Here is a 26,798-nt window from a genome sequence, read left to right on the forward strand (position 1 = left end):
GTAGAGCAGATTACATCTGCAAAATTGACTTGGTATGGATTTTAATTGCGTCTTCAATAGCAAAATTGCTGTTAGAGTTGGTCGTGTTAATTCATTTTTGTGAAACGGTTCAATCTCTGCTTACACGAGTCGATTCAAATTCAAGATTTGTTTGCATCATCACTCAAACAGTTGCTTGTTGCTTCATTTTACATCACCAGCAAAATCATTGAGCGTTTTGTGAATGTTCAGTATGCTGCTCAGCTCTAGTTTCAGGTCTTTGTTGTGCAGGTGTGTCGATTTAAAACTGTCTCCTGTGTGTGTGTGTGTGTGTGTGTGTGTGTGTGTGTGTGTGTGTGTGTGCGTGTGTAAGGTTTCCCATCCACCTTATCTGACTTTCTCTCCTCTGCGTCTTCTTCAGAGGCCTATAAATCGTCTCTCAGAAGCAGTGACAGGAATATGACTGTGGAAATGTCTGCTCGTGTTTCGCGCCCGTCGACTGAATGCACCAGCACTCCCTCCAGATGGAATAGCGTTCCCGGCTTTCTCCGAGTGCTATAAAAGTATATCACCCATAGCAGAGCCCTTGTTTAAAAACGCCTCGGAGTGCTGTCAGCGCCACGTTCATGTGAACCCGTCTCGCCTCCTTTTACTGCCTAATGACAGCTACAAATTCTCTCTGAATTGCATTTCCTAAACACAGACCCCCATAAAACCCCCTCTGCGTTCGGCCTGCTCTTCTTTTGCTTTTTTCCCCCCCGTTTTACCGCAGAGTAGTAGAGCTCTTTGGGAAATCTCAAAAGGATCCGCGGAGGAAGCATTGCCAGGGTGTGCTCGGATTAATTTAGTCTCTGCATGTCCCGTGAGACTCAATCACAGGTCCCGGCGCTGCTTTGTTCTGCCTGTCATATTAACACCTGTGCCAGCCTGCAGTTCTCCAACAGGAAGTGACTAAAATTCACTCTGTTTCCCGGAGGTGAAGCCGCTTGTTATTTGCACTGATGTAATTGACTTGCCGAAGGCTGTACCTCTGTAACGAGACTCGAATAACACATGCGAAAGATCACACTGTTCTGACAAAATATGATGAATATATTTTTTGCACACTTAAATTCAGCCTGAAAGTATGAACTAAAATTAACATAATCAACTTATAACTAGTTTTATTTTGCATGATGATGATGATGATGATGATGATAAGACTGCATGCATGGATGCATTTATTCAAACAAAAATACAGTAAAATCAGTATTATTGTAATATTACCATTTTAAAATAACTTTTCTATTTGAACATATTTTAAATTGTAATTTTTTTGTTTATAAATAAAATGTCTTTTTCATCAAAATGTGGTGATAATAATATTGAATATTTGAAAATTAATATGCAATTCTTTCTGGTTCTCGAATCTGATTGGCTGAAACCCACCATATTTTTATAGATACTACTGTTATTTTGTAACGGAATGTAGTTTTAATATTTTTTTTTTTTAGGCGAGAATATAGTTGTTTAGACCTCAGATATGCGATTTATATGTAAATATAGCGGAGATGTGAGCTCCAGGCTGTCAGCAAGCATTCAGCGCTCATGTACCCGCAGAGAACAGCTTCATCTCGGCCAGTCCTTCGGGAATTTTCTGCTGGCTTTTATGTAGATAGTGTTTAACATGGGGTATAATTCGTTTGGGGTATATCAAACGGACAATCGTTGGTCTTATTAATATATTACTTGTTCCAGAGCTAATAGATTTGGCTTAAGGGCTATATTAAGTTTCGTAACTTTATATTTACATTGAAATTAAATCCTGCACTAACTAGAGTGCTGCTTTTGTACATTTGACTGAGCTGTTTGCTTGTTTATTTCCTATTTTACTTCTTATACTGTTATAATGGCTATTGTGGTTAATTTAAGTATTATTGTTCAATAAATAATATTTTACATAACTAACATGCCGTATTTTTGGTATTGAGAAAGAGTCTGTTAGTGATTTTGACTTTAGTGAAAGTTACATTAATACGCCATGAGATGGCGGCAAAGACTTTATGAGTGAGTCAGTCAGTCCCAAAGACTTTTATATTGAAATGGACTGAAACAAGGACATTGTTTTTACTTTAAACAACATCTTAAAAGATGCAGTTGACAGATGCATTGACTAGCACTGTCATGGGAATGTCTTAAATGTTAAAAGGACAAAGACAAAGATTTCGCTTTCCTCAGCAGACATTCAAACTGATTTTGTGATTATGAATATTAGAGTGACCTGAAGAATATCCGCTAGATGCAGGTAATACACTTGCTCAGATAATCTCTCTCTCTCATAATACTCTACGTTACATGTACACTCCGTTGTTCTTATTTATTTGCACACTTGTGCCGTCGAACTGTTGTATAAACACAATATCACACTCGTAGCTGTGTGATATGGCTGTATATCAGCAGGCATTGACATGTTCCTGGTCTTATTTTGCTCAATTTATTGGTGCATATTTTAAATTAAATGAATGTTTGCCTTTTTAATCTTTCATAAAAATGTGATAAACTTGACCAATTTTGAAACAACTTTTCTTTTCAGGTGATGTCAACTAGGTCATGCAGACTATTAATGATAGCCGAATAGCTGTTTAATCATTGTTTTAGGCTGCTGTTATTGGTAATGCAGTCTTTCTGAAACCGTCCCAATAGTTCACACAGTTATTTAATGCTGTTAATTCAGTCAAACTTTACATTTACATTTATGCATTTGGTAGATGCTTTTATCCAAAGCAACTTATATTGCATTCACTGTATACATTTTATCAGTTCATGCATTCCTGGAAATCATATCCATGACCTTGCCGTTACTAGGGAATCAAACCCATGACCTTGCCGTTGCATGCTTTGCTGTTTAAGCTACAGGAATGCATGCAGCAAAAATCACAAATAATGTTCAATTTAAAAAGGAAACCCCTCCATTGAGTTGCTCTGGAAAGGGAGAACTTGACCTTCATCCTCATATCCGGCTCAAAAATCCTAATGCAAAACATTTTTTAATGGATAACATCTTATTGCATTTGAATTGCATTGAAAGCGTCCTGATTTCTTGCAGAACATCTGAATGGTTTCGTCCAATCTAAAACTCTCAGAAAGCCTCTCTCAATGATCTGAGCCTGTGTTCTGTGTGTCTTCAGCAACCCGTGACCGCTGTGCACTTCAGTCCTGCGTGGCCTGCTGTTTCTGCAGCGTTCCCTTTGTGTTCACAAGCCTTTCTGCTCATTCCCGCTCACACACGTGTGCTTGCCAGCGTTTTATGCTCGAAAAGATTTAAATCCCCTGGAGAGAGGCCAGTGTCAATCGGTGCAATTATGGCACTCAACAAATGCCAAACGTCTTTGTCCCTTTAGATTCGGCTGCAGGTGCTAAAAAGCTGAAATCTGTGAAAAATTGTTCTTTTAAACTGATATGAGATCAGCTCCAACATCATTATCCAGAACCTTTTTAACAGAAGGAGAACATGCATGGAGCTGCATGCCAAAATACATCACTTCATGTGATTTTCTTGCAAATCAATATGCATTTATTATATCTAATGGTCATTTACCTCTATTAGGGCTGCATGATATTGGGAAAAAAAAACCCTGATATTGCGTTATTTTGTTTTTCTGCAACATATATCGGGACTACTCTGTATGGAAGCTTGTTTCCGTCACATAGAAAAGGCAATTGCCTTTTTATCTCACAATTGCGAGTTTTTATCACAATTCTGACTGCATATCACGCAATTCTGACTTTATAACGCAATTCTGACTTTATATCTCACAATTCTGACTATATCTCGCAATTCTGACTTTATAACACGCAATTCTGACTTTATAACTCACAATTCTGACTTTATAATGCAATTCTAACTTTATATCTCACAATTCTGACTATATCTCGCAATTCTGACTTTATAACACGCAATTCTGACTTTATAACTCACAATTCTGACTTTATAATGCAATTCTGACTTTATATCTCACAATTCTGACTATATCTCGCAATTCTGACTTTATAATGCAATTCTAACTTTATATCTCTCAATTCTGACTATATCTCGCAATTCTGACTTTATAACACGCAATTCTGACTTTATCTCGCAATTCTGACTTTATAACTCACAATTCTGACTTTATAAAACGCAATTCTGACTTTATAACTCACAGTGATTGTGAGATAAAAAGTCGCAATTAACTTTTTCATTTTTTATTCCAGGGTGGAAACAAGCTTCCATAACTCAGAGTATGTTTTTTTTTTTTTTTTGAGTGCCAAATCCTTGTAGGTTTGAACGATTTGGGAAAAACCTGAAAATTTTGAGTTGTTTTGATTTGATATGTTTATTTTCATATATCGTGCAGACCTAAACTTCATTTGTACTTCTCAGGATATGGTGCGTCGTGGCGAGATTATTGACGACGCGATGGACGATGAGTTTTATCTGCGCAGACTGGACGCTGGACTCTTCGTCCTTCAGCTCATCTGTTACATCATGGTGGAGATGTGCAGCGCAGGCGTTCCACAGGTACATTACACACCACCCTCGTCAGGCAGCATCATTTAATGTGTAATTAAAGCTGAATGTTTTTAATTCTGCGTGCTGAAAAGTGTCTTCTCTTCCAGTTACAGCAGAGAGTCCATCAGATCCTCAATCTCAGGGGAGGATCCGTCAAAATAGTTCGTCATATAATGAGAGGTAAGATAATAAATGACATTTATTTTCATGAAAAACACATTTCCACCCAAATTTTCATTACCATAACACATCAACACAGTATTTATCATTATTCTCAGTGGTTAATCTCATTCAATTCTGAATTACTGTAATAATACAGTAATATATACACTAATATATGTACACTAATATATTTTTATATATTGAATGTTTTTCTGCATTACAGTAGTGAGAATGAGATTATATTTTTGCATTACATTAATGACATTTTGTGGGGTAAATGTGAAAATAATTGTCATGAAAATCTCAATGCAAAAATAAAAATAAAAATAACCTTAATGGTCTTTAAACGGCTTACAATTTTTATAGATTCAAATTATTTCTTTCTTGTAATTTTGGGGTGAGAAATAACCCAGATTTTTATGAAATCGTTTTTGAGAGGTTTCATGAGATTTATGTTAATAAATATATTGCAAAATATTTATTTTATTTATGTATATATCGGTGCTTGATATTAAGCCTTGTTATGTACTTAAAAATTGGTCATTAACTTGTTCGACTAAAAATGCTATTTAAATGTCATTTATGTAAATGTAGTTTATTCTGAAGCAATATTCTCATCAGTGTTTTATCAGCTCTTACTTAAATCAGCATATTTGAGATATTTTCCCCCCTAAATTGATTTCCTGGGTATTCTTTACCTTTATAAAGGGCATTTTTTCCCCTAAGCTTATTGAATGATAAAGTCATTGAGTCATTCATTCAAATGATTTGTTCAAAAACGCTGAATCATTCAGTAAAGAATATTAAACTATGTGCAAATAAACTACGATGGAAACCGATTTATCAAATAAATCCCTGGCAATCAACAGAACTGGATGTGATTGGATAACTAGATTAACCAGCAGACCAATCGCATCACAGCATCTCAAATGTTGGTTTGATCATTCTGAAATGCCTAAAGTCAAAATCTGTCACCAAAAAGATTTAATTCCCTCCCAGAAACGTCCCAAAAGATGGTGTTCCCAAACACCAGCATCCGAAGAGAACATGACAGCGTTTACGCAAGCTAAGATATTTTTTTGCCAATTTCCTAGGAAGTGCCAATTTTGTTCTCTTGAACACATGGGATGGAAATATTCTTTATTTACAAATGTTTTATGCGGTATTCCAATTTAGCACATAAAGTTCATTTGCAACTTTGGATGAAAACAAATTTTACGCAAGCTTATTTACTTAAAAGTGAGTCAAAAATAATTAAAAACAGAAAATGTGTATTCTGAAATTCAGACTTCTGTTCAATCAGCCACGTTGGATAATGCTGTTAATCTCAAAATGACCGATTTATCACCTTGGACGTTATATTGGTCTATCAGGACTTTAGCGCTCAATGTGTCAAGATAAGATCACTAGCTGTTTTCTCAACAGTTCAGTCTACCGTAAAACTGTAAAAGTGTCCGGTGGATTGTGTCAGTATCAGGTGGACTGTGTGAAGCGTTGAAGAACACACTTCCGCAGGCGCCGCAGCACGCTGAAACAGAGTCCCTGTTGCTAAAGCAAAAGGTTTGCTGTGCGCTGCAGTGCTGCTTGCTGCCGGCATATTTCACTCGTTTCTTCACCCGCCCTTCCATCCGTTCTCTCTTGAGTGATATTACTTGTTCGGCTTCACCCACTCTTCAGCCCAGAGCACCTTGATTAAGTCTTGACAGCTTTCTGTTTCTCTCTCTCTCTCGTTTGCACTGACTTTTCCTCTTTTTTACCACTACTCTTTCATACTTCAGCCAGTATTTCTCTTGGGATGAACCCAACTCTCTTTGTTTTTATTAAAGTTTAGTGAACATTGTGCTGTCTGGACAGAATTTCGGGATGTCGTGTTCAATATCTGTATGACAAGGACTGGGAGATTATTTTAATATTTAGAGTATATATGTGATGATTTTGATGCCGATATAAAATTTAGCAACAGTGCATTTTTATTTGGTCATTAAGTTTCCTGTTAAGATAGAAATGTCTTTTAAGATGGCTTTCTTTACCTGCTACTTATTGGAAAGCACAACACCTTTTTTTCTGCTCTTGTTAAATTCTGCACTTCTTCATCCGTGTGAACATTAATGATTCATCAGAGGGAGGACGTTCCCACCTGAACTCTGCTTTAGCTGGTGACAGAGATGAAAACGGCTGGCTGTAATGGTTAAGAATGCCTCGCCTCACCGGTCGCTGTGCTGCTCGTTTTGAGAAGGTGCTCTTTAGAAAGCTGCTATTAATGTGAGCTAATGGTGTCTTGGCTATAAGTGGTACGTGTGAGACATTTAACTTTATCTTCATCCCCTTTAGACTGTCCGTCCACTGCAGATTCTCCAAACAGCTGTATTTCATGAGCAACGTATTTCAATCCAAATATATTGATATTGGAAATGCAAAATATTTTGGTAATGATCTGTAGTGGTCATATTTAGCTTTTTTATTAGTCTGTCTGATTAGGATGATAATGTAATCTCTGTCTGTCTGATTAGGAATATATATACAGTATCTCACAAAAGTGAGTACACCCCTCACATTTCAGCAACCATTTCAATATATGTTCTCAAGGGACAATACTATAGAAATGAAAATTGGATATACTTTAGAGTAGTCAGTGTGCTGCTTGTATAGCAGTACAGATTTACTGTCCTCTAAAAATAACTCAACATACAGCCATTATTGTCTAAATAACTGGCAACAAAAGTGAGTACACCCTAAGTGAACATGTCAAAACTGTCCAAAGTGTCAATATTTTGTGTGAGCACTATTGTTATCTAGCACTGCCTTAATCCTCCTGGGCATGGAATTCACCAGAGCTGCACAGGTTGTTGCTGGGATCCTCTTCCACTCCTCCATAATGACATCACGGAGCTGCTGGATGTTAGACACATGGCACTTCTCCACCTTCCGCTTGAGGATGCCCCACAGGTGCTCAATAGGGTTCAGGTCTGGAGACATACTTGGCCACTCCATCACCTTCACCTTCACCTTCAGCTTTCTCAGCAAGGCAGTTGTCATCTTGGCGGTGTGTTTGGGGTCATTACCATGTTGGAAAACTGCCGTTCGGCCCAGTTTCTGAAGGGATGGCATCATGTTCTGCTTCAGAATGTCACAGTACATGTTGGAATCCATGTTTACCTCAATGAAGTGCAGCTCCCCATTCCCAGCAGCACTCATGCAGCCCCAGACTATGATGCTACCACCACCATGCTTGACTGTAGGCAAGACACAATTTTCTTGGTACTCCTCACCAGGGCATCGCCACACATGCTGGACACCATCTGAGTCAAACAAGTTTATCTTAGTCTTATCAGACCACAGGGCATGGTTCCAGTAATCCATGCTCTTGGACAGGTTGTCTTCAGCAAACTGTTTGCGGGCTTTCTTGTGAGCCAGCTTCAGAAGAGGCTTCCTTCTGGGACGACGGCCATGCAAACCGACTTGTAAACCGACAGTGTGCGGCGTATGGTCTGAGCACTGACAAGCTGACCTTCCGCTTCTGCAACCTCTAAAGCAATGCTGGCAGCACTCATGCATCTGTTTTTTGTAGCCAGCTTCTGCACCTGACGCACAACACAAGGTCTCAACTACTTTGATCAACCCTTGTGAGACCTGTTCCGAGTGGAACCCGTCTTGAAAAACCTCTGTATGACCCTGGCCACTGTACTGTAACTCAGTTTCATGGTGTTACCGATCTTCTTATAGCCTAGGCCATCTTTGTGGAGAGCAACAATTCTAATTCTCAAATCCTCAGAGAGTTCTTTGTCATGAGGTGTCATGTTGAACATCCAGTGATCAGTATGAGAGAATTGTACTCAAAGCACCAAATTTTAACTGCTCTAATACAAGATACACAAATTTGTATGGTCCTATCAAGCAGACAAAAACATGAACATGATGAATAGGACATAGCTTTGCATGGTTAAACTATGTACAGCTGTTATCACTTAGGGTGTACTCACTTTTGTTGCCAGCTATTTAGACAATATTGGCTGTATGTTGATTTATTTTCAGAAGACAGTAAATCTGTACTACTATTCAAGCAGCACACAAGTTTCATTTCTATAGTATTGTCCCTTGAGAAGATATACTAAAATGGTTTCTGAAATGTGAGGGGTGTACTCTCTTTTGTGAGATACTGTGTATATATATATATCTATCTATCAGTGTGTTTAAATCCAGAGAAATAACAATTTTAACCAGGACACAGACCGTGTCCGTGCGTCGCCTATCAATGACATCATACCTGCGTTACCCTCGGTTTTATTTTGTAGAAACCATGGAAACGCCAAAGGCGTTTTCATATATTATATGTGTTTTATTAGACAGGTGAGCAACTGTTAGGATACATTCATCGACAGAAAACTAATCATGTTATATAGCTCAACACAGTAAATCTTATTGTTTAAATCTCTTGATTTACCGCGACTAATTACCATGACTAACATCGATCTATCTTCCTGCAGTGTGCAACAAGTGTCTCGTAGCAGCTGCCGAGCGAACGCAGAGTAGCACTATAACAACTTTCAACATACAAATGTATCTAATATGATAAACAGTGCTGCGTTACCCCATACTCATTACCGGAAGAAGCAGAAGCGGCAACTGTGGTATAATAAAAGTTCTGCTGCTCTCGAGCCATGTATCGCGCTCGTCTCTCATTAGCAATCACACAGTAATGTTAATAAATCTTTAATACATTAGCTCATCTGTGAAAATGATTTGTGCCCGAGTTCGTTGGATTCTTTTCCACCGGCTGTAGACATGAAGACAACATCTCCCATAATTCCTAAAAAAAAAAAAAAAACATCAAGCTACGCCTTTTTGAATAAGCAACCTCTAGCTGTGAAAAATTACATATTGTGCCTTTAAATAGTTTGATGCTTCAGATGTTTTTCAGCATACCTGATTGAAATCTCAAACCTATTCAAAGCCTTTGTTGGCACCATTTCTGGTGTCCTTCAGACTCTGAGACTGGCCAATCCTCCGGTGTGTAGTGGACATGTGATGGGTTTAATCTGAGCCGCAGGTTCAGAACACACTCAGCTGCTGAAGGAGTGTGAAAGCGTTCTCCCAGCAGCTGGTGTGGGCCGGATCTCTGCCCCCGCAGGGCCGCTGCGACTGGGGTGAGAAATTGAAAATTTCACCTGCCCTCTGTAGCAGCTGTGGCCGTGTCAGACCCGCGTCCGTGTGCCAGGGCAGCGTGCCCGCAGGTCTCACAGTTCTGCAAATGTGCTTACGTGGTATTAAAAGCAATCACGGGAAAAATGAAAACAAATGTTACACAAGGAATTAGACAGGTTGCGTTTGCTCTGCGGTTTAACTGTTATTGCAGTTTGTTTACTGGTTTGGCTGATGGAATTGTTTCATTGCATTTTCTGCACAATAGGAAAATGGTGCAAATTGTTTGAAATTGTTCCCTAAACTGTAGACATGACACCTAAAGTGTTCAATTATTAATGAAAGTGAAGTGAACAAGAGCTCACCGATACAGCCAAATACTGTCTTTCTATCTATCTATCTATCTATCTATCTATCTATCTATCTATATGTCTGTCTGTCTGTCTGTCTATCTAGATTTGAGCCAAAGCAGCATCATTTATAACATTGTTGTCAGATTTTATTGATATTTTTTTATAGTTTAAGCTAATGGCCTGTTACCTAGATAGAAAATTGCTGCTATGCAGGAATTCACTGGTGAAACGAGGTTTCATTTGCTGTGATCGGTGGTGACTGTGTTTTACTGCAGAAATTCGGAAATGAAAACGCCTACAGAAGCCTCGACACACTCCAAGGCCACATTTGAGTCATACGGAGTGTGTCATTCTATTACGTGCGTGACCTTGTGCTGTGTGTACTGGTATCAGTGGGAAGCGCCTCTGCAGTGGGCTGAAGTTTCCAGCATCTCAGAGCTCATAATGGATAATCCCTCTCAAATCATCCAGCATGCAGACTCCCCCAATCCTCCCTCTGTGTTATTTCAGCCGTTTTCTCCAACCCTTGGGCTTGTTTTAATGTGCCATTTTGCTTCTTTTTTTTTTTTTTTCTAAAAAAATAAAATAAAAAAACATCTTATTGATTTATATATTTATTTAGTGTTGGGTTTGATCCTCTGTCCCAGGGCTTGAGCAGGGCTTAGAAACTAATCCGAGAGCATGTCTACCTTTACACGCTTGCCGCTTACTGTGTACACTTCTAAAAACTCTGTTGAAGTCAGCTTGAAATCAAAATGGATCCTATTTACTTTCTTGATGCACATTCCTGGTCTTATTGTAAATGATTTATCAATGCTTGTTATTTTAAAGATAGGCGTTCCTATAGCTCAAGTTGTAGAGCATGCAACTTGGAACACCAAGGTCATGGGCTTTGATTCTTGGCAAATGCAAGAACTGATAAAATGTAAACTGTACCTTCAATGCAATCTAAGTCGCTTTGGATAATGCATAAACTTTCGCTTTTGTAAATGCTAATGAAAAAGTGCCATTATAAATAATCTTTAAACAGTGCCTATTATGCTTTTTTCCATGTTCATCTTTCTTTAGTGTGTAATGTTGCTGTTTGAGAATGAAAAACTCTGCAAAGTCCATCCAGCGGTAGTTATTCTCTATATCAGTGTCACTATTTCTGAACTCCCTGAAACGCCTCCATTGTAGTCTTGAGTTTTCTTCCAGGAACAAACACGTCACAATATTCCTCATTTAAATAATTCCCGCCCAAGGCATATGCAAAATAAAGGGGCGGAGCCTGGTTGAGTGAGTTAGTAGTGTGTTGAAACTGGCGGTTATGGTAAGGGGCGAGACATTTCCCAAGCATGCTCAAAGCGCTTGACCAATCACAACACACTGCTCCAACCGACCAATCAGAGCACATTGTGCTTTTCAGAAGGAGGGGCTTCATACAGATAGGAACTAAACAGAGCGTTACTGATAGACTGGGAAGAGAGGAGCTGCAACACTGGAGAATATGTGAAAAAGAATGTTTTTTTGAACATGTAAGCATGAAAACCTATTCTAGTAGAGCCAAAAAACAAAATCAAGACTTTGTAAAAGGGCATAATAGATCCTTTTTAAAGAAATTGTTGTTTGACAAAACAACAAAACAAAACAAAATTTAGTTACAAATCTGTATGCTCTTATTTTTTGTGTTGAACCAACAATGAGAATTTTTGTTTTTATATATATATATATTTTTCCCCCCCATCTAGGGGTATGATTCTCGCTTTGGTGCAAGAGGTTCAGATCCCGGACGAGCCCCCAATTTCATGTTACGCCCTGTCTAGGGGAAAAGGTGCAACATGAAAGACTGAAAAATGCAGTGAATTTTTAGACTTAATTTGGAACTCTTGATTCAGGAGCTGACTGAGCCAAAATAACAAACAAAACTTCCTTATTTTTAAACCTCTTTCCTAAACCCTAACCCCCCCAAAAAGGAAAATAAAATAAAAATACAATATACTAACCTAACTCACAGAGATCAAACCATTTACAATAAACAAAAGACTCACTACTTCCCCAAATACTCAATATTTACAATATATTTTCAACCTGGCAAACAAAATTGAAAGGGCAATCAGCATCAGAAAACAGGCAAAGGGTTCAAATATACCAACAAAGTTTCTCAGACACAAACAATAGAACAAACAAGCAATAATCACAGTCTCTAATACTCTTAACACATTCAAACTCTCCTAAAACACACAAACTCTGCACTATATAATCAAAAACTCTCAGAAGACAAGATCTCTCTGTAAAGGAAGTGATGACGTGCTTTTTAAAGTACTGTGCACCAATCAGGAGTCAGGACATAGCACCAATCAGCCTGCAGGAACCAAGCAGATGACGTTCCTAGACAGACATGCACAAAACAACAGAATTATAACAAAACACAAACTGTAGGGTTGTAACAGTGCGAGGAACAGATCACGTTGATCGGTGACGTCAAACCTGGCTTTTTGAGTCTAAATACAGATGCTAATGCCATTTCAGAGCTTTAGTGGAGGAGAACAATAAGATCTCTCAAGCTCATTCGAGGACTGTTGTAAGTGTCCTCACTGCAGTATGATCACATTGGTCCAGAGCGGTCATAAAAGTCTCATTCTAAGCATATGCTGCCTTTATCGTAACCTCTGTAGCCCTATGAGTTCTTGGGCACCGTTCCAGCTCGCTGCAGGTTACAAGAAACTGGAGTGTCCTGAAATAGCCAGACCTCAATCAAAACGGCAGATTTGATCTGACTGAGGGACACGCTCTCAAAGGCACACATCAAACGGCCACGGATCTTAAAGCTATTTGCCCGTTTAAGGACGGTACTTCTTAAATCCTGGCATCTCAAACCCCAAACTGCAGACTTTAGCTTTTTCTAAAGCTTAGTCTTTTTCGTCCATAGCTCATACATGAAGAAGGAGGTCTGAAAATAAACTCTGGTGGGCAGTGTGTGACAAATTTTTTTTTAAAATACTTTCAAGGATACAAATTCTCCCTTTGATTTTTTTTTTTTTTTTTTTTCGGATTAAAGTATGCTGCCTCTCCTTTGAGACAGCATTAGGAAGGGTTTCTTGGCAGGGCTTGTTGGTGTACATGAAATTCATCCAAATTACTAAACATCCTGTTTTTTTTTTTCTCCTCATTTTTCAGAATATGCAGAAAATATTGGCGATGGCAAGAGCGAGGAGTTTAAGGAAAGTGAGCAGAAGAGGATTATGGAACTACTTGAGAACTTCTAAAAATCCAGTTGGAACTCGACACAGGTTTTCCGCAGCGTTTTTCTGTGTTGCGGTTGAGGACTAGGTGAAGCTATGTGGATTTTGACTTTAATCATCATCCTGTCCTGACTTCCTTAAAGAAGCCAAGAAAGAAAAAAACTGATGTTTAACCATTTGAGTGACTGATTGTATCCCAACAGATTGGATATGGATATTGTATCTGTTGATATCTGACACATTTTGATTATGTTTATAGTTGTTGTCTATTTTTTGTTAAGGATAGATATTTTGTGTCAGAACAACTTAAATTTTCTTGTAATAAAAGTTTGTGCTTTTGTTACTTGGTGCTGTTTCCTTTACTAGATTTTGTAGATCACCTTCCACAAGCCTTAATGCCTCATTAGACCAATTCAGGCAGGGAACAACTCTTGTGCTGAAACATAATTTAGGAAAATGTCATGTTTATGACTCTTTTCTCCACTCCAGCGTTCCTGCAGCCAGCTGATTAGGCGAAGGATTGTGTCTTTTGTTTATCATCTCATCATTTAGGTCCCTTTATATGGATCTAGGGGCCAAAATTGACTTTCTAAAACTGCTAATGGCTGGTGGATTTTACTGGCCATGAAACTGTATGTTGCATTTTTGTCAAAGATTTTTTTTTTTTTTTGTCAAGCTGCTTCTACCTGGTATATGTGTCAAACAACGCACACCATTGTGTCACTGGCAGTGTTAGCCATTCTCTCGTTAAATCAGCAAATTTGTTTATTCTTTTATTTTAGTTTCTGTGGGAAATGTCACCATATGGAGTTCTGGATTTCCGACAATTAAATATTTGGCTTCTTAATATCTAAGCCAAACTTCTGAAGGTACATTTCAGGGTTCCCACATTTGACCAATACATTTTGATGATTTTTCTATGATGTTTCCAATTGTTTGTGATTACTGGATAAAGCTTTTAAATTATTTTCAATTCAGACGAATTTACCACTGAATCTTTTAAAACGATTTGTCTTCACAAAAAATATCTATTTGCTGAAATAATTTAGAATAGTATTATTTGGTGATTTTTATTTCCATGATTTCTTCCTGGCTTGTAAAATACAGTTAATTTTCCTAATGTTTTTATATTTTCCATAACTGTGGGAACCCTGAAATGTTATTGGTGTATGTATATGTATGTATGTTACTGGTTGATCTACAGGAATATTTAATATATATAAATAGATATAGCATTGCTTATGTATATAGTTGCAGTTGTTAATTTTGGTGCTCTAGGTTTGATCTTTCTCTTTCCATTAGAGGATATGGCTGCTGTGATTCTAATGGCCATTAATTAGATGTTTGTCCAGTGGCGATGAGCCAGAGATTTAAAATCCCTTGCTAATAGCAGGCTTGCTGAGCTAGCGTGAAGATGCTACAACTCTCTCTCATTCTCTAACCTCTCTTACATCCCCTTGTTAATTTACAATCTCTGCCTTCCTCTCTCCCACAGGGGTTAGAGTATGTATCGCTGTGGCCAGGAAACGTTCTGCCATATAGAGACAGTTTGCTTACTAAGCTCTCCTTTGGTACGGACAGAGTCTTCAGCTGAAGGTTGAGAATGATTGTTAAAGCTCTAAAGCCAAATTGAATCAATCCAGCGGAGTTCTTCGGCAGGGTGAACGGGGGCCATTACGTTGGATTTATACTCACTGGAGGGCCACCGCTTTAACACAGACATTATGTAGGGAAATTATTATTGTAGTAACAAAAACATCTCTGTGTGGCTCCGGGCCTTGATGAATCGGCTTCGTTTGACGTGTAGAGAAAGGCGGCTCTGCATTTCGCCAGCTAATTAAGTGCCGCAGTCTCATTACAGCTTGCACTTTATCAGACATCGACAGCTCGAGGCCCCTGTGGTCATCGTTCGCCGTAGACCGGCTCCGAAGCACTCGTATGCACCAGTAGAAGGCCCTCGTTTTCCGCCCCGTTGTCGTAGAGTGATAACTTCCTGTCCTTTAGCCCCGGGACAAGTGCATAAGAGTCATTATCTCGCCGACTCTTTCTCCGCACGTTCTCTTTTGTTTATCCATCGGCCTTGTCCCCGGAGGAGCTCCACTTTCCTGCTCCCGGCTGATGCTTCTGGCATATTAAATATTCTCTGGCTGTCCTTTCCGTGCTTCTATTGGCGTAGCACAGCTTTATTTGTGAGATCTCTGTATTTCCCTGCGTCTCTGGAGGTCAGTGATTGCCGCTAGTTCTCGTCGTTACCAGGGAGATGGTTTGCAGAGAAAGGGAGGCGTAAATACTGTAGAGGAATGCCGACAATTGGAGGAGGTGATGTGCGACAGTTACCCATCTGTTGAATTGTACATTATGATGAATTGTGTGTGCTGAGAACATTATTGATGCGCCTCTGCCAACGCATCAAACTTGAAATGCAAATGAGCGGTAACTACAGAACAGGGCCGAGCGCCTGGCGTGCTTCAAGGACACGCTCATTACTGTAGCGATGCTTGTCGGTAGCGAATGCCAATCACTTTTGTCTCGTTGGTGTGCTGTGGCAGGGTGGAGGCCGCAACGACTCACGCAGAGCAACATCTGCTTTCCCCCACCCCACCCTCCGAAATCACCCGTATAAAACTCAGGATCGTTATTTGCATTTTGAATTGACGGGAAGGGCAGGTATCCCAGCACGCATCTCTTATCAGTGATTATGACACCGGCGCGCTAACGGTGATTCAACAGCAATTTCACAGCCCAGAGAGCTCGGAATAATTGTCTTTTTCCGAGTGATTGAATTGAGCTCTGTGAGCGCTGATTTTCACCACCTCGCATCGGATAAATTGATACAAACCTGTGGCGGGAATATTCTTTTATTTCCACTTTATAGTCCCCAGTATTTTGCAGGTCACAGGGAAAGGTGAAATTACTTACTCATACAGGAGGTCAGTAAGACATTGTATTGTAGCATTCCCTGAGTATTTATCTCCCAAAAAAACATAAAATGATTTTTATCTTTACAGAACCTACTGTGAAGGTGTCAAGATGCTTTAATTATATTCTATAGTATTGTTTACTGATTACCATATTCATAGGCTAAGCAGGCTATACTCTTTTGGGTTTAAATCATTGTGCATTTTTACTTGAGTAAAAGTTTACTAGCTACAACTAAATATTATGCATTATATTTGTATTGAGTTTTATCCGCCTTTACATCATTGACTATGTTCAGAATCGCATACTACTAGTACTTTTTCTGTGTACAATACATTATATGCAATTGTTTTTGCATTTTCTGCTTGGTATACACCCCCAAAGCACAATGTGGTTGTGTTCCACAATGCAATGTGCTTTACTTCACCTTCCAGGTAATGTTTTTTTCATTATTCAAATACTCATTCAATCAGTAATATGATAACTTGACTTGTTGCTTGTATCATGTGGTGGATATAATAATTTAATGATTGTAAAATGTATATGTATAAAGATATATATGCACAATTGCAGAATTTAAATTAACTAAATTAATTTTTAAAGTTAACACAAAAATAATTTACTCATCCTCATGTCAAATCTGTATTTCTTTCCTCCGCAAAAACATTGAGTTATGTTGAAATGTCGTCTTTTGTGTTGCTCAGATGAAAGTACAGGCTTATAATGACAACATTTTCATTTTTAGGTGAACTATACCTTTTAAGCAGAATAATCATTTCTGTCGGAATAATCATTCCAATCAGGCACTGGTTCAGTCCCACTATCCAGATTAATCATCATACCACTAAACATTGTTTAACATAATATGTTAATAAAATAGTAGCCAGTATTCAGTAATATAGGCCTAATGTGGAGAAAGCAGCAGCAGTTGTGCTCAGTCCAAGATACTGAAAAACAGTAAAACATTAAACCGGATGCCAACAATATCATACTTGTTTGATGAATGAAATAAAACCGTCTACATTTAAAAAAAAAATAAGTTAAATTTACCTCAGAAACATTTTCATAGTAATTTTACCTCCACCCGCGACGACCGTTGATCTTTGACCGTTCGCGCGACGCTTCGCTGTAAAAAATCTCTTCATAATATTGTTCCGCCTGATTGAAATTCCCTAATGACAACCGCCGCACTCCATTCCTCCGCCGCATTGGTTAGATCCGGGGAGTTTCTCTTCGCGGAGAATCAAATCGCATCAGTGGGCGACTGCAAACACACGCAGCCTCCTCTCTGTCTCTCCTGCCGCTGTCATCAGGGACAAAAACCACCAGTAAACACTCACCACACCTGGATCTATCTCTCAAAGCCGTATATTTTCACCTGATGTGAGAGAGTGTTTTACAGGGAGCAGTGATGGGCGCGTTTGGAGTGATTCTGAGGAGTTTACATTGTATGGGACTCTATATCCAACTTAGTGCCAGTCTCAGACAAGCTGGAAGCGACGACGTGGAGAACCACATATCCAGCAACGGTAAGATTTGTGAGATCGATCCGGTACTATACTCGAAATTTAACCGGTTTGAGGTTCGTAACGGCTGTAATTTGAAGCCGAACTGCGCGCAAACGGCACAATGATGGAGATGCGCAGAATACAGACCAGACCACACAACTGCACTGTGGTTATTGACAGGTGGTACCATGGTATTTGATGGTGATATCATGGTAGCCTACTGGATAATTACCTTATATACCATGGTACTTTAAGGTACAACTTCAATAAATACCATGCTATTGACATCAGTGGTGTTAGGTGGTAATTGCTTGGTACTGTTTGTTTAACATATTCATATAAAGGTCCTTTAAGCTACTTCAAACAATACCATGGTATATTGGTAGTATCTAAAATACAGTATTATAACGATTAAAACATGGTGTTTCCATTCTATAGCTTTTTAACCAATGTCCTGTGGCTGTATGCTTCACTAAAGGTGTTAAATGTTGATCTATCCCATGATACTGAATGGTTACTGTATTTATATCCAAAAAACCGTATAAGCTTTATAGTAATGTCCAGAAATATAATTTTGTGGCTTTTGAACCATATATAAAAAGTACTATAGGTCAGCAATGATAATGTTAGTGTTTTTAAGGCAACTGTATTGATAATCTCCAAAAACACGGAATTGCGATGGATAAAATACGGTGAAGTTACCATTCTATGACTTTTAAATTGAAAAAAAATTTACCATCGTACTTTGATATGACCTCTACCGAATGATTGCCGTATTTATGGTGTTTATGTGGTTTTTAGGTATACATTAAAGAATACCATAGTATTGACATGGTAGTTTCTGCGAAAACATGGTTGAAATTTGGTGTTACACTGTAACTTTGATGGTATCAGATGTTGATACCATGGGGCAGAATGGTTTCCTTAATATATATTATTTTAAGTTATTTTATGGGTCATACCATGGTACTGCTTTGCATTGCTTTCATAGTGAACTCAAAACATCTTCCCTTTTTAGCCAAATTAAGATGCTTGTGATTTCAATTTTTCAAAAATAGGCCTATTTCTTATTTGCATCACAGAAAAAAGCAGAAAGCGCTAGGAAAAAGTCATGTGCATTTCAAGATTCACATTTTTTTTCTAGCCATAGTGCCTGCACGAACATATTCTACAGTATATGCACTGGGAAATGGAAATTATATTTCATAAATGCATATTCTTTATTCATTTAAGAGTTTTTTTTTTTTTTTCAATTTCACGAACAATAGATGACTAATGCAATGAATAAATCAGTGCTGATGAACCCAGGCATGCATCATGCTGATGAAAGAGTTCACACGCTGAATTGTGGGTCGCTCACCATGAAATTAAAGGGCAGAATGTGATCAGAGCTGATATTCATGAGGAATATTAAGAGGGCCAATACAGTAGGATCAGGAAACGGATCTGAATGTGCGCTGATGCTCTGGATTAGATGACATGGAGGCCTGGATGTTTGTATGATCTTGTGATGGATTTATAGTGAAAGATTGGCCAGATCAGACCGCACTGGATTAAAACTAAGTCTGTGTTTCCTTCAAATAGATTTATGGAAAGATTAAGATCATTATGTGTTGATTTACACAAGTGCTCGTGGGTATGTAGGCCCATGGAGTCCTATGGTTTTCTGCTCATGGATGAAGGCTTGATTGTCTTGTCATAATGCAAAAAAATAGACTTCATTTTCTTTATGCAAAATAAAACTGCATCCCTTCTAACTGGCCACATTTTAGTGAGATTCACCCAATTAGGTCGACCATTGTTTTATTGTTCATTTTTCATCTAAAACAGAACCGCTTCCTGTGTCTCTGGAGTGATCGACAGCTTAACGTGCTTGTGTTCAGTACCTTTGTGTTCATTTCCCTGCCGCTGGGAATACCGTGGCCTGCGGTAACGAGGCTTAATTAATGTCAACAACAACTTAAAACCTCTGTTTTCCTCTGACCTCACAGTAATGAAACAAAGAGCGCAGACCCGCCGGACGCTCGCCGCAGAGCAGCACACGTCAGATGAATAGCAATAGCGCAAAGAGGAATCTCATTTTCTACGCCAATAGAGTTTTAATACACACACACACACACACACACACACACACACTGTCTTCTGATAGAATCATGGCTGTGCTGTCTTTAAGATGTTGTAGTCAACATTAATTATTTTTATTAATTGTGTAATACATGCTTCCTGATGCCATTCTATTTAAAAAAAAAAAAAAAAAAATCCTCGTTGACTGTCCTGTTTTGGATTGTGAACATGTTTTCATGTTGACTTTAAGCATTGATCTTTCAAAGAGGTTGATTGGTGGATCTTAAGATCCTCAAAAAGTTCATCAGAAAAGTTTTTATGTATTTTTTATTTTATTTTAAATGTATTAATTTTTATTATTCTTGTGGTTTTTCAAGCCTTTTCTGTTGATTGGCGAATATGATTCTGATGATCGGTGAATCATAATTTTTTTGTGGTTTTCCAGACTTTAAGCATTGATCTTTCAAAAGGATTGATCTGTGAATTTAATTTTTTTTGTATTATTTTTGTATTTTTTCTGACTACACTCTAAATAATGCTGGGTTAAAAACAAACCAAGTTGGGTTGAAAATGGACAAACCCAGCGGTTGGCTTAAATGTTTGCCCAACCTGCTGGGTAGTTTTATTTAACTCAACTGTTGTTTAAAAATTACTGTTGCTTGCTTAAAATGAACCCAAAATATGTTGGAAATTAACATTTATTAATAAGTTTAATGAATAATAATTAAACCAACATTTATTAAATTGCTTATTAATAAATGTTCACCTTTTCATTATTGTTGCCTCTAGTAATTGTGTCTGATTTTTAATTTCCAACCTATTTTGGGTTCATTTTAAGCCAGCCATATAGTCATTTTTAATCAATAGTTGAGTTAAATAAAACTGCCCAGCACGTTGGACAAACATTTAACCAAATCTCTGGGTTTGTCCATTTTCAACCCAACTTGGGTTGTTTTTAACCCAGCGTTTTTTAGTGTAGATATTTTTCTGGTAGATAGTGTAGGTTTAGACTTGGACTAAGGCATGTATTCAGTGGGAATCTTTGGACTGTGTCATTTCTTCAACTCTGGGCTGCTGAGGTCTGTTCAGGGAACAGTATTTTGTCCTCGGCCGTCAGCGGTCTCACAGTGACCTGTCGCATTCATCTCACCTCCTCTAATTCTCCATGGAGCGTTGTGTTTCTCCTCTCAGTGTGTGTCCGGGTGAAACTCTTGATCGTGATGTGCTACAGAAGATCAAGGAACAGCGAGGATGGAGGAAGTAATTTTGTTAAAAGCTGTGGGACCATTGGAGATTGTCTTTTCATAGATGCTTAAAGGTAGGGTAGGCAAGGTTTGTCAAACACTTTGTTATACTGGTTGAAACTCTTTTCACATCCTGATAGCAATAGCAGTGGTCTAAATATTAAAACATATATATCTTCTGTGGAAGTCTCAGGACCAAAAAATGTCGGTCCAATTATTGCATTCGGTTCAAACGCAATGATATAATGTCCTACCTGCCTGTCAACATATGTATTTCCATTACACCGCGCACCTGCTCACGCAGACATCACACGATATCAGTGTGTTTCATGAGTCTATGCAGAGTTGTAGACAGATGTCAGTCACCAAGAGCCACAAACAAACAGCAGCCGCCTTTTACAGTTCCTCCTGAACAAAACAACGAACTTACGCTGTGTTCACGATGTTTCGTAACCATAATTGTAAGATGGCAACCCGTGACGTTCTACTCAGTGCTGTTCACGTCCTCAGACTCGCATTTCTATTGCAACACTATCAACGGCGAAATTAATCTGCAGCAATCAGGTGCTACAAATAAGTTGTTTACGTTCATTATAATTGTAATGTTATGTGCTTTGAGACATGAGGTAATTTAACGCAGTCTCTCATGACACTCTGTTGCGTGCGTTCATGTGTTTTGTAGGGGGCGTGATTTTGGAGGCGCTCTGAAGGGAGGATGGGATCTCATGCTTTCAAAGCTAGCTTGCTATTGCTAGCCTTTCTGAAGGTGCCTACCCTACCTTTAAGTTTGTGATCATGTCGGTCAGGTGAAAGTTGCTATCATAAGATTATTATTCTGTTTGTGATGACATGTAACTAAAATACGAAGGTAAATCTAATAATAAACAAAGTTAAATAAAATCATTAAATAAAATAAGCATTAAATAAATTTAGTGCAGCAAATACCACAACAATGTGTACTTACAAACATACTTTGCAAGATTTACCCTCAATTTTTAATCTATGACATCACAGCCTTTGTGTAGTGTTGTGTGTCGTCAGATGTGGTCTTCTGGGTCAGTGTGATGACACAATTGTGAGATATATATATAATATGAACCTCCTGTGCGGACACGAAGCTGCCCTGTGTGTATGTTAGTGTGTGTTAAACCTCTGCAGTACATGTCCATTGGCGTTTTTACCAAGTTGGTTACTGGTTTGTTTACTCTGAAGAAGCAGCTGCAGTCAGTGAACACTAATAAGCATCAGCAGTAATGTGTTCATGAGGAGAAACACACACACACACACACACACTTCATTTCTCCAGCCATCACTCAAAACAATGACCACTGACATCACCTGCCGCTGTGGCTGATTTTTCTTCATTGGATGGCGCTTGGTCTTGTGAACCTCGTTTTGATGCTCGTTCAGTTTTCTCCGCTTGTATGCGGCTGTGTTCAGTGTGTCTGAATGATTCAGAACCTGTTGATGTGGATTTTACAGCTGACTGAGAACTCACAATTTACCTCCGGAAAAATGCAAATATGCAACTAGTAAGATTTGTATGTACATGTGCATTTAAATAATAATTGTTTTATAATATATTTAACTGTATGTTTCCATTTGAGGTACATTATAGTGTCATAATATCCATTTTATAATGGTTAACGTGATCATTTATGGCTTCTGGCAACATTTTAGGTGCAATCCTGTGAAATTGCAGCATTTAATTTCACAGTAAACACATTTTTTTTAAAAGCTCATTTCTTTTCTTTTTTTTACTGTAATTTAATTTTCATTCGTAATTTGAACATGTTTTTGTCTTTTATTCTTCTTTCTATTTCCATGTATCATTCTAATATGATTTTGTCCATCATTTTCATTCAGTGTCATCATGAATCATGTGCTCATCCTCCATTTCTGATGTGAAGAAAACATCAACATTTCTGGTAAGTGAATATAGTGAAATTGTGGGCATTTTTAAATGGTGAACATTTCAGTGCACTAGAGTGATTGAGACGCTCCCCTAGTGAGCAGCCTACATAGACAGCATCCTAACTGAAGTAAAACTTCTTTCTAAATTAAAAATGACTGATTTGAATGGTTCTTTATAGGCAGCAGCTCATTAGCGCTCCCTCTTGAGAAGTGCACAAGAGCCCTGACTAGTGCTCACGATTGATTACACAAGAGTTTGGAGTTGCCATGTTGCTAAGCTAATGACATGCTGCTCTAATAAGCATAAAATGGACAGCACACAAATACTGGGTAAGTTTTACTGGCCTATGAAACTTTACTTTGACAAGAAGGATGTTTTTGTAGAGCTCAGCCAGTCAGAGTGGAGCTCTGAGTCACATGACCAACTCAACCTTTTTTATTATTATTTTTTTTTTTACATGCAATTTAATTTGTTATTTTGCATATTTTTTTTCTTGTTCAAATTTTTCCTCTGCTCACTGGTATCATAGTAATATGATTTGTTTTCTCTAAGTATGTTGCAATGCGTTCAATGAAGACGTGGCATCTGAATTTAGCTGTAAAATAAAACATCTTTGTAACGATGAGACTAGTATAAATGAACGACTGTAGCTTTAGATGAATCGAGGAGATGTTTTTGACTCACATTCAACTCTCTGGGTCCAAACACTTCAGGCATTGTAGAGAATGAAGAGAGGCTTTGAGGACGAGCGCTGGGCACTTCCTGTGAGTCAGGAGTCTGATGCATTAGTTCAGATATTGTGGGAGGATTTGAAAGTTTATTTTTCCGCACTTCTCTTAAAGTCTTTGTGGTGTGCTTACAGCTCAGGCAGTCTGAAGAGAGACGCTCATTTATATCACTTAACGAGAATCAATCCTTTAACATCGTGACAGACCTCCATGTCTCTCTCTCTCGTTCTCTTTCCTTTAAAATCTATAAATGTGTCTCTCTCTCTCTCTCTCTTTCGGTCCGTTTCTCTCTGTTTCACATGTACTAATCATGAGCGTTTACATCTGGACGATGTCATTTTTACAGCTTTTGCTCATCTGTAGTTTGAAGCTAAAACATTCCCTGTTGGAATAACGACATTCAGCAGATGTTTTGTGATGTTTATGATCTAGATCGTCTGTGAATTGGCTCCTCAGATGATTGCGATGGGGTTCTAATCAAAATCTAATCGATCTTAGGGAAAGGTTGTCATTCATGTGATCTTAATTGGAAAAACTAACTAGGCTGAGTGCAATTAAATGAACCCAGACTCAGGGCTCTAGAGACTTTTTTAACTTAACATGCAGTCTTCAATAAAAAATAAATAAAAAGTTTTTTGATAGCTGTCTCTATTTATGTTTTAAATTCTATTTATATATTTATACAACATAAAATATAACTAAAAAAACCCCAATTATATAAAATCAGAAAAAACAAGGTAAAAAATATATATATAGAATTTAGAAAATAAATAAAACCAGAAATATATAACATTAATTGTGTGTATAATTGTGTGTGTGTGTGTGTGTATATATATATATATATATATATATATATATATATATATATATATATATATATATATATATTATAATTTATTTTATTGGTTTTTATAATTTAATTTTTAACTTAATATGCAGTCTTAAATTAAAAAAAAAGTTTTTGATAGCTATCCCTTTATTTTTTAAATTCTATTTATATATTTATACAAAATAAAATCTAAATAAAATCTATTTAATTTTTTTATATAAAATATACTTGTAAAAATTGTTAAAAAAAAACAAAAAAACAACTATATATAGAATTTATAAAATAAATAAAACCAGAAATATATAACATTATATAACATTAATTAATTAATAAATTGTGTGTGTGTGTGTGTGTGTGTGTGTATATATATATATATATATATATATATATATATATATATATATATTTAATAAAAATATTTAATATATATATATATATAAAATATTTTTATTAAATATATATATATATATATATATATATATATATATATATTTAATAAAAATATTTAATATATATATATATATATATATTAAATATTTTTATTAAATATATCTAAAATATCTTATATAATTTATTATAATGTTTTATATATAAAGATTATAATAAATTATATAAGAAAAAAACATTTTTGTTCATCTTCCTTCCTTCCTTCCTTCCTTCACTCTTTCTCTCTTTCTCTCTCACAGTGTCTGACTCTCAATCCATCCATTTCTTTCTGCTTCTCTCTCTTTCTCTGCCCCTCTGTGTTCTCAAGCGGCTTGTGTTTCAGTCTTTCTTCTCTTTGTGACCGCCATCTTCCCCTCCTGCCTTGATGTGAAGAGCAAAGAGCGAGCGGCTGAATTATCCTCAGTAGAGTGCCACCTTATCTCACATTAGACACATTTCTGCCAGGCTGGCCGTCGCACACCTCCTGGGGAGCCGTTGGCAGCGGCCGTCTGCTGGCAGCGAGAGACAGACAGGCAGAGATGAGTGATTCAACTCCACGTCCTTTCCAAACAGATCTCGAGCCTCGCGCACACACTCTCCAACACGTCTTTCTCCTCAGCGCTGGTCTTTTGTTTGCCTTCGAGTGCTGAATCCACAGGAAACAGCAGCGAGGATGAAGACGATCCCGTGGCATTTAGACGTTCAGGTTAATTGAGGCGCGTGTTGGGACTCGATTGAGACAGAATGGGACAAATGAAGATGCAAAATGTTAAATAACCCTGTTTAATTAGCTGTGTTTACAACCCAAGATTCACTCGCTGAGCCAGCTCTGTCCAAACACTTGCGCCGCCACCTGCTAACATGCTGTAGCAGTTTGACAGCGGGTCTCAGTCTCACATGACCAATGGTTGATGGTTATTGAGTTTCCTCGAAATGACAAACCCCAATCTGACTGACTGGAGTGTGTGTGTGTGTGTGTGTGTGTGTGTATATATATATATATATATATATATATATATATATATATATATATTATATAAATATATACACGCATATATATGTTATTAATGGCAAAACCCTGTTAGAGAAAGGCATGTTTACATTTGTCCACTGACTTAAAGCTGCTGCTGAAGCCATACATTCACAGAGGGCGGAGCTTTAACAGTTCACGCTTCGGTTGCTCAACAACAACAAAGCTGGAGAATCTCACGCAGCCAAAATGAGGATTGTCAGTAACGGTGTTCAGCCTTACGTTGTTCAAACCGGAGTCGACACTGATGGAGAGACTCAGGAAGAAGTTACAACTTTTAGAATGAAACTGGACGTTTCTGAATGATTAGTGGATAAATTTATGTAGTTGCTGTGGAGTTGATTCAACTCATCGACTAGCATGTGCCGTCATGTTAATCTTTTGTGCAAATCCAGCGTTGAATTGACCCTCGTTTGTGAAGCAGTCCGGCGTAAAATGACGGCAACAGCTCTTTCTCTTCTCTAAAGCAGCCCAACATGGCCTCACTCCCTGTTGCGTGTTCTCAGGGGCGGGGTTTATGTAAATTTTAGGGTTAGTGATGTCACTAACCCGGGAAGAAGCTCATTGTAGTCCCTACCAGCCATTTGTTGTAGTCCTTAAACAGAGATTTCTGTAAAAGAAAATATCTCCCTTTGCGTTAAACTTCGCGTCGTAACTTGTTGTTTATGCTCAAACAGCAACATTACACTCTAACTAAAGTTGTGAAAACTAAAAAGTGAAATCATAATTAACCACCCCTTTAAGACATTA

The 26,798-nt window shown here is 37.8% G+C and overlaps 1 protein-coding gene and 1 long non-coding RNA gene across 2 annotated transcripts in view; both read left to right on the plus strand.

Annotated features, from left to right (window-relative positions):
• LOC127504674 (beta-catenin-like protein 1) overlaps window positions 1–13,728 on the plus strand; it is a 46,761-nt gene extending 33,033 nt beyond the window's left edge. Inside the window, exons 14-16 of the mRNA XM_051879579.1 lie at window positions 4,379–4,516; window positions 4,615–4,687; window positions 13,321–13,728. Coding sequence (XP_051735539.1) covers window positions 4,379–4,516; window positions 4,615–4,687; window positions 13,321–13,409 — 300 coding nt within the window. The 3' untranslated portion in view covers window positions 13,410–13,728. The remainder of the gene's footprint in view (window positions 1–4,378; window positions 4,517–4,614; window positions 4,688–13,320) is intronic.
• Window positions 13,729–17,530: 3,802 nt separating this feature from the next.
• The window catches only part of LOC127504680 (uncharacterized), a 36,547-nt gene continuing 27,279 nt past the window's right edge, over window positions 17,531–26,798 (plus strand). Inside the window, exon 1 of the long non-coding RNA XR_007927421.1 lies at window positions 17,531–17,833. This is a non-coding gene — a long non-coding RNA (uncharacterized LOC127504680). The remainder of the gene's footprint in view (window positions 17,834–26,798) is intronic.

Source organism: Ctenopharyngodon idella, chromosome 22, assembly GCF_019924925.1.
Source record: "Ctenopharyngodon idella isolate HZGC_01 chromosome 22, HZGC01, whole genome shotgun sequence".
NCBI classification, from domain to species: domain Eukaryota; kingdom Metazoa; phylum Chordata; class Actinopteri; order Cypriniformes; family Xenocyprididae; genus Ctenopharyngodon; species Ctenopharyngodon idella.